This window comes from Myotis lucifugus, unplaced genomic scaffold, assembly GCF_000147115.1.
Source record: "Myotis lucifugus unplaced genomic scaffold, Myoluc2.0 scaffold_12, whole genome shotgun sequence".
NCBI lineage: Eukaryota > Metazoa > Chordata > Mammalia > Chiroptera > Vespertilionidae > Myotis > Myotis lucifugus.
The window spans coordinates 382465-396088 of record NW_005871060.1 but is presented as its reverse complement, the minus strand read 5'-3'; the positions used below and the strand labels follow the sequence as shown (position 1 = coordinate 396088).

Here is a 13624-nt window from a genome sequence, read left to right as displayed (position 1 = left end):
CCCCAGGCCCTATAGTATGGTATATAATTTCTCACATTTTTTTTTTTTTTTATAAAACAAAGCTTAGCATTATTCTAGCTCATAAGCTTTTTATTGTTTTTACTTTTTTCTCTAATACAACTCTACAGACATAATATAGTCTTTATTATATAAAGGTTACTTTTCTATAGTATAGTCTTTTATAAAAAGAAATAGTTTGAATCAAAAAAGGTTAAGAATCATTAGTCTATAACCTCCTTTGTGAATATGAAACAATGGATAAATGTATGTGGATATGTACAAATATTTGGGCAGATTCACAGACATGACCTTGCTAAGTATTTTGATAAGAGCTTTTACTCCGATTTTTCAAACTAAGAGAATAGTTACAAATGATGCCTCCAGTTAAATACATCTTATTTCACTTTGGGTGGTGGGCACACAGTACAATATACAGATCTTGTAACATAGAAATCCACATCTAAAACCTATGTGATCCTATTAACCAGGGTCAGCCCTGTACTAGTAGATTTCATAAGAACATTAAATAATTTGGAAAAAAAACTCATCTTACTTTCTGTAGTGTCTACCATTTTTCTCTGAGTTTGCAAAGGATTCTCACTAGCAGCTGATGTGCATAATGACAGTCTGATAAAGTGATAGAATATAAAAGGTTTTATCTGACATAAGTAATTGAGAATATTTTAAAAGGGTAGTCTCATAAAGAAAAGTAAGACCATTCTGACCCTTGTTAAGCTTTTTTCTAAAATGTTACTGCAGCCGAAACCGGTTTGGCTCAGTGGATAGAGCTTCGGCCTGCGGACTGAGGGGTCCCAGGTTCGATTCCGGTCGGGGGCATGTGCCTGGGTTGCGGGCACGTCCCCAGTGGGAGATGTGCAGGAGGCAGCTGGTCGATGTTTCTCTCTCATCGATGTTTCTGACTCTCTATCTCTCTCCCTTCCTTGCTGTAAAAAATCAATAAAATATATTTAAAAAAAAATAAAAAAAATAAAATGTTACTGCAAAAGTAAGCATTAACCAAATGAAGGGATAATTCATTGTACTAATATCATTTGACTATTTGGACTTAGAGTTATTAGTGGCTCGTGGATTCAAGTAGGTTTCTTTATTTGTGGTAAAGTAAGATTAAGGAACGGTTTTGTTATTTTGGTCTTGGTCATGTCAAAATTAGCAAACTAAGGTAATTGTTTCTAGAATTTTATAATAAATTATATATTTTTTATTAAGAGTTCTTTTTCTTTTTGGGGGGGTAAAGTATCCTATTTCACTGTGATACCATATAAAATATAAGCTGAAACTCATTATTTATAGTATTTGTAAATAAGTAATTCCAATTCTGGAGATATTTCTCCATGCTTGGGCTCAGGCTCTCTTAATGTGGATAGGTAGAAAATTTGTCTTTACTCTTGCATACACAACCTAGGGCAGTAAGAGCACAATTGTTTTTTTTATTATTGTTGTTTAAAGTATTATATATGTCTCCTTTTTCCCCGATTGATCCCCACCCCCAGCCACTCGGACCCCCCAGGACAAGCCCCCACCCCTGCCTCAGTGTCTTTGTTCATTGGTTATGCTAATATGCATGCGTACAAGTCCTTTCGTTGATCTCTAATCCCCTCCTCCTCCCCTGTCTTCTCTCTGAGGTTGGAAGGTCTGTTCAGTGTTACCTTGTCTCTGGATCTATTTTTGTTCATCAGCTTATGTTGTTCATTATATCCCACATATGAGTGAGATCATGTGATATTTATCTTTCTCCAATTGGCTTATTTCGCTTAGCATAATGCTCTCCAGGTCCATCCATGCTGTTGCAAATGGTAAAAGTTTCTTCTTTTTTATAGCAGCATAGTATTCCATTGTGTAGATGTACCACAGGTTTTTAATCCACTCATCTGCTGATGGGCACTTAGGCTGTTTCCAAATCTTAGCTATTGTAAATTGTGCTGCTATGATCATAGGGGTGCATATATCCTTTCTGATTGGTGTTTCTGGTTTCTTGGGATATAATCCTAGAAGTGGGATTACTGGGTCAAATGGGAGTTCCATTTTTAACTTTTTGAGGGAACTCCATATTGTTTTCCACAGTGGCTGCACCAGTCTGCATTCCCACCAGCAGTGCACGGTTCCTTTTTCTCCACATCCTCACCAACACTTGTCGTTTGTTGATGATAGCCATTCTGACAGGTGTGAGATGGTACCTCATTATTGTCTTGATTTGCATCTCTCGGATGATTAGTGACATAGAGCATGTTTTCATATGTCTCTCAGCTTTCTGTATGTCCTCTTTTGAAAAGTGTCTATTTAGGTCCTTTGCCCATTTTTTGATTGGATTTTTATCTTCCTTTTGTTAGTTGTATGAGTTCCCTGTAAATTTTGGAGATTAAACCCTTATCTGATATAGCATTGGCAAATACGTTCTCCCATGCAGTGGGCTTTCTTGTTGTTTTGTTGATGGTTTCTTTTGCTGTGCAGAAGCTTTTTATTGTCATGTAGTCCCATTTGTTTATTTTCTCCTTAGTCTCTCTTGCCCTAGGATCTGTGTCTGTAAAGATATTGCTACGACATATGCCTGCAATTTTGCTGCCTATGGAGTCTTGTAGGGTTTTTATGGTTTCCCATCTTACATTTAAGTCCTTTAGCCATTTTGAGTTTGTGTATGGTGTAAGTTGGTGATCTAGTTTCATTTTTTTGCATGTATCTGACCAAATTTCCCAGCACCATTTATTAAAGAGACTGTTTTGACTCCATTGTATCCTCTTGCCTCCTTTGTCAAATATTAATTGAGTATAATGGCTTGGGTCAATTTCTGGGTCCTCTATTCTGTTCCATTGGTCTATATATATGTCTGTTCTTGTGCCAGTACCAGGCAGTTTTGAGAACTGTGGCTTGGTAATATAGTTTGATGTCTGGTATTGTGATCCCTCCAACTTTGTTCTTTTTTCTCAGGACAGCTGTGGCTATTCAGGGTCTTTTTTTATTCCAGATGAATTTTTGGAAAGTTTGTTCTAGATCTTTGAAATATGCTGTTGGTATTTTAGTTGGTATTGCATTGAATCTGTAGATTGCTTTAGGTAGTATGGACATTTTAATGATGTTGATTCTACCTATCCATGAACATGGGATGTTCTTCCATTTGTTTATGTCTTCCTCTATCTCTTTTTTCAATGTCCTGTAGTTTTCCTAGTACAGGTTTTTTACGTCCTTGGTTAAGTTTATTCCTAGGTATCTTAGTTTTTTTGGTGCAATGGTAAATGGGATTGTTTTTTTTTTTTCATTTCTCTTTCTGTGAGTTCATTATTGGTGTATAAAAAGGCCATAGATTTCTGGGCATTAATTTTGTATCCTGCTACATTGCCAAATTCATTTATTAGGTCTAGTAGTTTTTTGATGGAGTCTTTGGGGTTTTCTATGTATAGTATCATGTCATCTGCAAATAAGGATAGTTTTACTTCTTCTTTTCCAATTTGGATGCCTTTTATTTCTTCTTCTTGTCTGATCGTTATGGCTAGCACTTCTAGTACTATATCGAACAAGAGTGATGAAAGTGGGCCTCCCTGTCTTGTTCCTGTTCTTAGGGGAAATGGTTTTAGTTTTTTCCCATTCAGTAAGATGTTGGCTGTAGGTTTGTCATATAAGGCTTTTATTATGTTGAGGTATGATCCCTGTATTCCCACTTTGCTGAGAGTTTTTATCACGAAAGGGTGTTGGATTTTGTTAAATGCTTTTTCTGCATTGATTGATATGATTAAGTGATTTTTGTCTTTCAATTTGTTTATGTGATGTACATTTATTGCTTGTGGATATTGTACCATCCTTGCATTCCCAGAATAAATCCCACTTGATCATGGTGTATCATCTTTCTGATGTAATGCTGGATCTGATTTGCTAGAATTTTGTTGAGGATTTTAGCATCTATTGGTCATCAAGGATATTGGCCTGTAATTCTTTTTCTTTGTGGCGTCTTTATCTGATTTTGGAATTAGGGTAATACTGGCTTCATAGAAAGAGCTTGGAAGTGAAGAGCACAATAGTTTTGAAACTTACTGATCAGACACACTCTGAGAAACACTACTAATCCTATATAATAAAAGGCTAATATGCAAATTGTCCCCTCCACCGGGAGTTCAACCAGGGTGCAGGGCTGACTGGCCAACTGCCTGTGGCCCTTCCCTGGGCCAGCCGGATCCCACCCATGCACGAATTCATGCACTGGGCCTCTAGTAATACATATGGTCCCTGCTGAATATTTTTTGCTAAGGTATTGTTAGGCAGGAAGGAATCCAGAATTTAGAGTATACCAGGAATTGTGAAAATGAGTATTCTAAACTAAAGAACAAATTAGAGCAATTAACTGCATGAAGTATTTTGTATGTATGTCCAAATAGGGGAAAGCTGAACTAGGATTAGCAAACCGGAAAACATGACTGCGTATTACCAAATATTTGTTTGTAATCCACCCTTTTGGTGGATGGAACAAAACCAAAAGACAGAGCCATCTTATATTTTGAATCTGAGTGATACCTTTTCATTAATTATATAAGCATTTTATATAAAGATCCTTATTTTCTACTTATTGTAGCTATTAGAATTATTGCAATTTCCATAATGCTTATACTGATATATTAGATTTTACTAACCCAAGCAAGCAAATTCTAAAATTATGTCTAAACATAATTTGGTGTGCTTAGCTCCTCAGTTTGCTTATCATTTATACACAAGTGTAAGACTTTATTTCAGTAGGGTACTATGTTTCCCTATTGTGCCACTTTTATTTCATGTAATAACCCACTGAAGACTTGAGCATTATTTTACCCATTGCCAAGACAACCAGACATACAGGTCACTCAGGTATTTGGCTTTTGCAAATTATGGATTGTTGTTATATATATTAAGTTTTTCTTTTTTCTAATCATATGTTTTTCTCTTTTTTTCCCAACTTTCAATCTCTTTTCAGGGCGTAATTGACTACATTTTCTATTCCAAGACTCATATGAACGTGCTTGGTGTCCTGGGGCCTTTAGATCCTCAATGGCTGGTTGAGAACAACATCACTGGGTGTCCACACCCACACATCCCTTCAGACCACTTCTCACTGTTAACACAACTTGAACTCCACCCTCCACTCCTGCCTCTTGTCAATGGTGTTCACTTGCCTAATCGGAGGTAGTGGAGTACTGCCCCGCAAAGACGGGGATCTATTGCTATGGACCTGTACAGTTGTAAATCAAAGTATATAGGAGTGAAGTATGGCCATCCTTAAGCTGCTTCTTCAGGTTCCTTTCATTATGTGTTTGCTATAAGATTTTGTACATTTTTGTGCATATTGGCATCATTTGGCACTAGAGCTGGAACCAAAGTATTATTCTTTCCAAATTTTTAATTTGTAACATGTTTTTAAAATTGACCTTCTTCATATTATATTGAGTCAGCATTCGTAATTGATAAATCACCAATTTGAGGCCCAACAACAATGTATTTGTTTTTCTAAAACAAATACTTTCCTTTAAATGATTTCAAATGAGCCAACCATTTTTGTAAAAGGCAAATTTTAAAAACAATGTAAGATTTTAAACTTAATGGTATGCCTTGCAGGGAAAACTTTCTTGAATTTCTGTTTTCCATTATAACAAGCTGATTTTTGGCTCCCAAAGTCATTTGCACATTAACAACGCATTTACATTTACTAGATATGTACATAAACTATGATATAGCCTCTAGCCATAAGAAAAATGGAGAAATTAAAGATGGTTGCACAATATGCTTTCAAAATCAAACAGTTAACTGCATATGACAGTTTGTTGGGCAAACATTTTTTAGTTTGTTTTGTGTGGGGGTTTTTTTGAGGAATCACTCTGAATTTTGTTCCCCTTTTAGTTATTGGAAGTATTAATTTTAAGCCCGACTCTCCAGTTTATTTATAGGGAAACAGCAGGTAATTTTTACTGCCACACATTTTGAAAATAGAATTTTTGGTATTTTTAGGAAGCCCACAAAATTAGTGTCTCGTATTTTCCATTATTCTCATCTACCCTTTTCTGCCTGGTTGTGCTGGAAAAAAAATGTATTATATGATATATGTCATTTTTGCTGGAATAGTAAAAAATAACTACTGAATGAAATGGCCCTGATCAAAGTTTTAGAAGGGGAAAGCTGTCCAAGTATTTAATGTGTTTCCCAAAGTAGGTCAAGTGGCTATTGGTTTTGGCTTTTGGGGGCAACAATAGAAAGAATGTGGGAGAGAAAGAGACAGGGAGTAATTGAAAACCTTGGATCATTTTTCCTGACTCTAGTTGCCAAATGGCCATTACATGCTTTAAATCTTTGTTTCTATTGTCTGTCAGGGTTGAATTAAGAAGCTACTGGTTTATTCCCAACTGTTGATGTTCTTTAGATATGTTGGAATCCTTTTTTTGCCCATGAGGGGCCAGTTGAAAATCTGTGACTCAAGAGGCAGTGAAGATAATATCATTTTCTGGGGGGGAAATTGGTTGGCTACTTGATGTTAATTATGGCACAGTAACAGGAAAAGGTTGTGTCTGTGTTTTTAAGTTTTTCTTTATTCTGCTTTTTTGCTGCTATAAAAGTTTTCTGAATTTATATTTTAAACTTTTCATGCACTTTACTGTTTCTAGTCTCAAAATGTGATATTTTTAATAAACAAGAAATTTTCCATTATGTGAATGAAATTTTAAAATAAAATAGCCTATATTTGTGTCTCACTAATATATAAAGTACAAGTCAAATTTAAATTATTTAATTAGTTTTAAATGTATACAATTAGTCTCCTCTTTCAAACCTGACATCTTAGGCTGTTTTATTAGTCTTAAATGATGCTTTTCCTTTGGTTATTTCATACTAATTTCTTCCATAGTAAATCAGGCTATATAATATAATATTTCCCTGAAGGGTAATTTTAATGGGATGAGGGTGGTGGGATGATGTGATACCACATACGGGATTGCATCAGAAGGTTTCTGTAAAGCCTAAACTCCCTTTTAAAAGTGCCTAGTGATGAGGCATTGTTTGTCATCTATTAAAATTGGAATGTCATTGTAGTTGAGTGAAATTTGATGTAAATAAAATATTCTTTTAAAAATGTTAAAATATCAGAAGAAACAAACACACAAAGAGACAACCCTTAAGATGACAGATTTTCCTCAATGTGCAGGTATCCCTTCTTATATACCTCAAGCATTCAACATCTAGCCATGCAAATTGATTACCTGAAGTATAGTACTGGAAAGTAGAATAGCATGAAAAACTTAATTTTGTGGACATTACCTTTTTTTGTAATCAGCTACTGTATGTGTTATTTTAAACCTTTTGTTTTGGGTGGGTTTTCTGCTCTGGAGGTATATGCACTTAACAAAACATTTTCCTCCTTTCATATACGCATGTTAATTAGCAATGTGAGCAATATTTCCTACCATACTTCACTCCCAATATTTTTTGAGATGTTTGTATAAAATGGAATTTAAAAGTTCACTTATGATTGTATATGAACCACAGAGGAGCCCATTTATTAATAAAAACTTTTTTAATAGTTAAATGTAGAGGGAAAATAAAATTTGGGAAACATTGTAAACAGCTTAAGTTTATTTTGTGTATGATCGAGGCACTCTGTTGCAGGAAGGTGTGTAATTGGGTTCTCTCTGCTTCCAAATGCACTCTTTCAGACCATTCATTATCCTGTGTATTTTTAATGTGGTTTTAATAAATGTTGGTAGTTGCTTTGTTGAAGTAGGTAATTGTGTTATGTTTTGGGTGGCACACTTACTTGGGGCATGGTGACCCAAATTTCATGTGCACGGTTTCCCTTCAGCCCACTGCCCAACCTTCACATACCCTTCACCCTCTGTTACCTTTGTAAAAGGAGTGGTATTTGTTTGAGCTGCCAATTCAGATGATCAGAAATGCTGCTCTCCTCAGTATTGTCTTGTTAAAACCCATGCCATTTGGAACTTTGGCAGTGACAAGCCAAAAAAGGAAGAGGTGAATGACATATGGTATATATTCAGTGAGGATAAAATATTTATGCTCATATGCTTTCTAGTTCTTAGAATAAGTTAATAAGCTTTATGCCATTGAGCTGCTGCATATTTTAACTGAAGATAAAGGAAAATTTGGGCATTTTTAGATTGTGCTAATGTGTTTTTTTAACTTAAATGATTTCTGGTATTTATCTAAGAACTGGAGCGTTCTTTAAATTTATTAAAACAGTGTTGTTTGAGGAAAGGAAAACTACACTGTTTGCCGTTACAGCAGCCATGCAAGTGCATGTGAAGTCACCCACTTTCTCAGGCATCAGTATCCGCCTCATAGCTTTACACATCGTGATGGGGAATATCGCAGCATCCTCAGGACTGACATCTGGGAAAGGCTCAAGTCCACTTACTGCTCCTTGCTTGTTGACTTTGTTTTAAAATATTGTGCCTGGTGTCAACTTTTAAGCAACAGCACTGCCTAAAAGCAAGCAGAGAACAGAATCCCAGCACCATTCTATAGGCAATTTTTTAGAATTCCGATATAGTAAGTCTGTTCAAAATTTATGATGTTTTATGTAAAAAGAATTTTGTACAATGTAGCTGAATGTTTTTGTTTTTCATTTCCTTGATGTAAGGCGTGTGAACGATTGTTTGAATATCACATGTTAAAGTCAGGTATGGCACAATGGGTTCTGAGACCAGCTTTTCCCCTCCCATTTGCCTTGTTCCAAATTCTTTGTTTTCAAATTACTTTTCTGGTATTCATAGGCAAATATTTAATTTTGCTAATAAGCATCCTGTGTGAATGTATTAAAGAAGCCACTGTGTTTTAGTGTTGTAGTTTGCAGAAATATAAAGCTTCATTTCTAATTTGTCCCTTTTCTTTGGTGTCTTAAAGTTATATATTAAATGCCAGAGAAGCAAGGAGAAAGTTGAACGATATCTGAGGCTTGTATCACTTGATTCCATGGTGGGTTCTATTAGAATTGAGGATGTGGCACATTAAAACTGGAACATGGGCAAATGGATTGTGATCCGTTTAAAAATTGTATCTCCTAAGTATAGTTAAATGGGTGAAAATTTAAGTTTGTTAAATTTCTAAGTTTCTAAAAATCACTAATGCCATCTATACTTTCAAATCAAATAGCAGGGCATAGAGAAAGCACAAGAAAAAAAATAGGTCAAATGTGTTTCATACAACCAGAGACATATGGTTCATCATTTCTAATTCAAGGCTAGAAGTTCTAGCAATAAAAATCAACTGTGTCCCAATACTTACTTGTTTCTAAGGTCTTATATTCTGAGTTTCTGAGGGATTTTAATAGCTTTGTAAAACACATTGACTAATTAGTAGCTTCAGTCCCAGAAAACATCATCAGTTTCTGATACCTTTGACAGGCCATAAAAATAATGGTTTCTAGCAAGCAAAGACTTTATGGAACGTTTTCAAAATAGCATTCATCCATGATTATATTTTGACAGAAATGTGAATTTTCACACTTGTAAGGCAGTCTCTTTCCCACCTACCCTCTTCTTAAAAAACAAACACCTTTCTAAATGTGTGTAAAAGATTTGTTTAACCTTTCCTTTTGAATTGTATCATTTTTGTAGAGCCCTGAATTATAGGTAGACAAATTAACTAGGGAAATTAGAATATTTTTCTAAGCCAAGAACTTCAACTAAAGTTTTGAAATTGTACACAGAAGAGAAATTTTATACTATGGTTGCTTTTGGGTGATTTAAAATTTTTAATAGCATCATGATCACCAAATTTGAATTCAAGCATAAGTAAATTAGTACATCTATACCTTGGCTTATTTACCAAAGTTGTACTCTGTTTAAGAACAGGATGCCAAGAGCATCTTTCATTTTACAGAATATGTAAATCTTTATTGTGTAAGTATCACCTTAAAGCTTAAGGGTAAAGAGAAAACACTTATACCTATACTGCAGGGTGTTCTGAATAAGATCCACAGAAAGAAAGGGGGAAAAAATTCAAACATTTCTTTTTAAGAAGGTGGTAAGGGGGTGCATGCATGTTTCTTGTTTTAACCAAATTTCCTCTTTATGTAAGTTTCTCTGTTAAATCACAGGTCCTACAGCCAGAAATAGGGAGACACCAGGAAAAGCAAGCTTTATTAACCTAGTTAGTAATTTTTTTTTGCATAAGTTTGGTTAGGCTTGGGTTATTCTTGGAACCAAAGGAAAACAAGCACGTTGAGGTTTTATTCAACAAAGATTATGCTATTGAAGCAATGGAAGTTTTTAAGTAAAATAGTGTTTACTTTCAAAACATATGAAATAAGGACATTTCTGCCTATTAAATGTTAATTTTTATGGAACATAAGTATAAATTCAGCATTATATTCAGATTAGAAGTTGTGTCATCAGAAATAAATCACATTACGAAAAGGATATGCAAATGCCAAGTGATATGATTCATTTGGGGTTGGTACATTCAGCTTTCAGAAACTCAGAAGGCATAGTTTAGTTATTTTTTTATAACAATCTCCCTGAATTTAGATAATTTCCCTGTTGGTATGTCTGTTACTTTTAACTCTGTAGCATAAGAAGTGGTCCTTTCTTGCTCATTTCAGTTTTGTGTTAATTTCTAATTACTGGTATATGACTGTTTTTTCAAGCTATCAATGGTTATATGTACCACATTTGTTTAATTAACTCACAGGATTGGCTCAGCGCTCATGTGTCAAATAATGGCTTTGCTTCCTACTGAATAGGCTTAGTTTCCTGCTACTTGTTTCAATCTTGATGCAGTAAGTGATACAATAGTCTGGGTGTGTATGCAGAAATTGTATTGTCCTTTCTCTGCTTAACTTGCTAAAAATATATTCCCTTACCTGTGAAATTCCTGAGCGGTGCTCTGCCAACTTTTGGAGGAGGCTTTGGATGGCTGTGTTGCTGCACACTGGATCTGAAATTGTTGTGTCATGTGTGGCAAATTTCTTAAACACCAGCAGCACTGAGAAGTGCACTATGGGCATTCGTACAGTTGTCCAAATGCAAGCAATTCTTTCATCTAGGAGAAGCTGAGCACTTGGAATATTTTGAGGAAGATGAACATTTCAATTTTGCTTTTATCTCTAATGGGGTGGTATGAACGGAGTCTGTCTGTTTAAGAGAAAGAGTGTATATGTACCTTTTCTCTCTGAAAGGACCAGGTGTTGGTCAAATTCACCATGGATTAATTTGTATCTTCTATTGTGATTTCTTTGACTATAAAACAAGTGCCAACTCATTGTCCATGAGATGACCTCTTTGGCTCAGTTTACCATTTGAATTGGAAAGGGTTCATTTATTTTCAGTACTTGGCATTAAATTGATTGTTTTGCATACATTTGAGTCATTCTGTGGCCTATAAAGTGTTTTTGTAACTAAATTAATGGTTGAAAGCAAAGCACATGAGTTTAAAACTGAGCAAGTTGTTTTGGTATTTTTCCCCCTGAATACTTGGTAGTTTCTATTGATATTATTCCAAAACAAATCTGTTTTGCGTTGCGTATTTATTTTGCTTTTGTCCTAAAAAAACAAAACAAAAAGTCTAGCACTAAATCAATTTGTAATTGTATTCTAATCAGTTTAAAATCTAAGCTTTTCTTAAAATTAGATTTAATGAAGTGCCATATAATTGTAGCTTACTAGTGTTTAATGTTTAATAAATTGGTTCTGTAGTGTTCTAATCATTTAACACTCTGTCATCCCTGGAGAAAGTGGTTCTACTCTTATTGAACACATTCTCCTTGACAAAATCACCAGCTGATTTATTTTTCTATTTATTACAGTTAAACAGTTGATGAGGTCTCAATCTTGACCAAGCTGCTCAGCTGAGATGTTTTTCACAATAGACACTGTACAAAATGTGTGTGCAAAAGGACACAGTTGGGTGGTAGTATTTTTTCATTAATGTGAACATTGACTAAACAAAGCAGTCCTGCCTTTTAAATCCGTGGCAGCTCAGAAGGGAGGTGCTTAAGAACCTTAACTATTACGTCAGATGACAAAATACTTTTTTCCATTTTGGATATTGGGTACTGCTCACACATGATGTATAGGGCTAAATATATGCTTGTTTCCTTGCACCTGTGTACTTCCCTTCTCTCCCTCACTTTTCTTTCCCTGTAGGCAATAAATGGCCATTTTGCAACTGCATACCTTTGTCTTGGTTTTTTACAACTTACGTGTGCAGTGTAAGTGTCTGCATTCAGGTCAGTACATCTCTTACAAAGTGAATTAGGGAGAGCCAAGGTAATTCAGGCAAAAAAATTACAAATTCCTGATACATTTTTTTCTGGTGGAAACTACATTACTACTCTATTTTGCTTAGAATAGATTCAGAAGTTAGTCATAGTTATGAGACTCACTTTGGCTGAAGAAATCTGAGGAGAAGGGCATGTGTCACTTCTGAGTGGGGCTTTAAGAGCCAGTGTGCAATTTGCCATATTCCCTTTCCTTGCCACAGTGATCATACAAACAGGTGGAGATCAAACCTCTCATCCTAGATCCTTGAGAGCCTGATGAGCAGAGCTCCTACATAGGACATGTAGTATGAGTGAGAAACGACTGCTAAATCAGTGTCTCAATACAATGAAGGTTTGTTATTAAGGCATAATCTAGCCCATCCTGACTGCTAGACACCCTCTGACAGATCTGCTGAGTAACCAATATTCACAGGTGGACCTGCCAAGACCTAGAGTAAGTTCATTCAACAAAAAATGTCTACTATATACAAGGTGTTTGGGGAGATAGAAGATGGACAGATCCCCTGTCCAAGAATTCACATTCCAAACCTATTTCTGACACAGGAGAAAATATTGAAGTGTTTAAGTCAGAGTAAAGGTTATCTTAAACCTTGGAATGTTAGGAGGGGGAAGGGTACAGTAAAGTAATTAGAAATTCTGAAAACTATGTTTAGGGATATCTAGTTGAAAAATGATTTTAAGAGGGTATGATAAAGACCAGATTATTCTTGAAGAGAATGAACTGTCCAGCTTAATAGGTGCTTAGAGAAGATAATGGCAGCTTATTTTGGAACAGATTACTAACATTGGCAAATCTCTAGCTGAAAGCTTAGTGCCTACAAATTTGTTTTTTCTACTAAGGTTTCAATGTGAGCCTGTCATGGACCCCAAGGACCCTCCCTTTACAGAGACCTTGATGTCCAGCCTTTAGGAAGTTCTCCAAAAGTAGAATCACTCCCCCCTTAAGTGGATCTTGAAGGAACCAAGTTTTAGGAAGACTCCTAAGATAAGGCAGTTATGACATTCACCAAGTATCCTTGCATTTCACCATGTGACCTTGGACAAAATGCATCCTCATTGGTAAAATGGATATAAGAAACTAAATCTCATGAAATGGTTCTCTCAAAAAAACTGACACCAAGGGCTTGAATGCAGGCAGTTTATTTGGAGACATGATCCCATGAAAGCAGAGTAGGGGACTAGGAAGAATAAAATTGGGAAGGAGAGAAGACCAAGTCAAGGGAACATTATTGAGCTGGTCATTCTGTGAGTAACTGGGCCACAAAGCTGGCACCGACCCTCTGAGGAGCAGATAGAATGTTTTCACGAAGGATGGGAAAGAATTTATTTATAGGCTCCATCTCCCATGAGGGAACAGTTACCCCA

At 35.6% G+C, this 13624-nt stretch overlaps 1 protein-coding gene across 2 annotated transcripts in view; it reads left to right on the top strand.

The window, feature by feature from the left end:
• CNOT6L (CCR4-NOT transcription complex subunit 6 like) overlaps positions 1–12149 on the top strand; it is an 80903-nt gene extending 68754 nt beyond the window's left edge. For both annotated transcript variants that reach the window (XM_023750311.1, XM_023750312.1), the window contains one exon: positions 4952–12149. In XM_023750311.1, coding sequence (XP_023606079.1) covers positions 4952–5164 — 213 coding nt within the window. In that variant the 3' untranslated portion in view covers positions 5165–12149. The remainder of the gene's footprint in view (positions 1–4951) is intronic.
• Positions 12150–13624: the final 1475 nt, after the last annotated feature.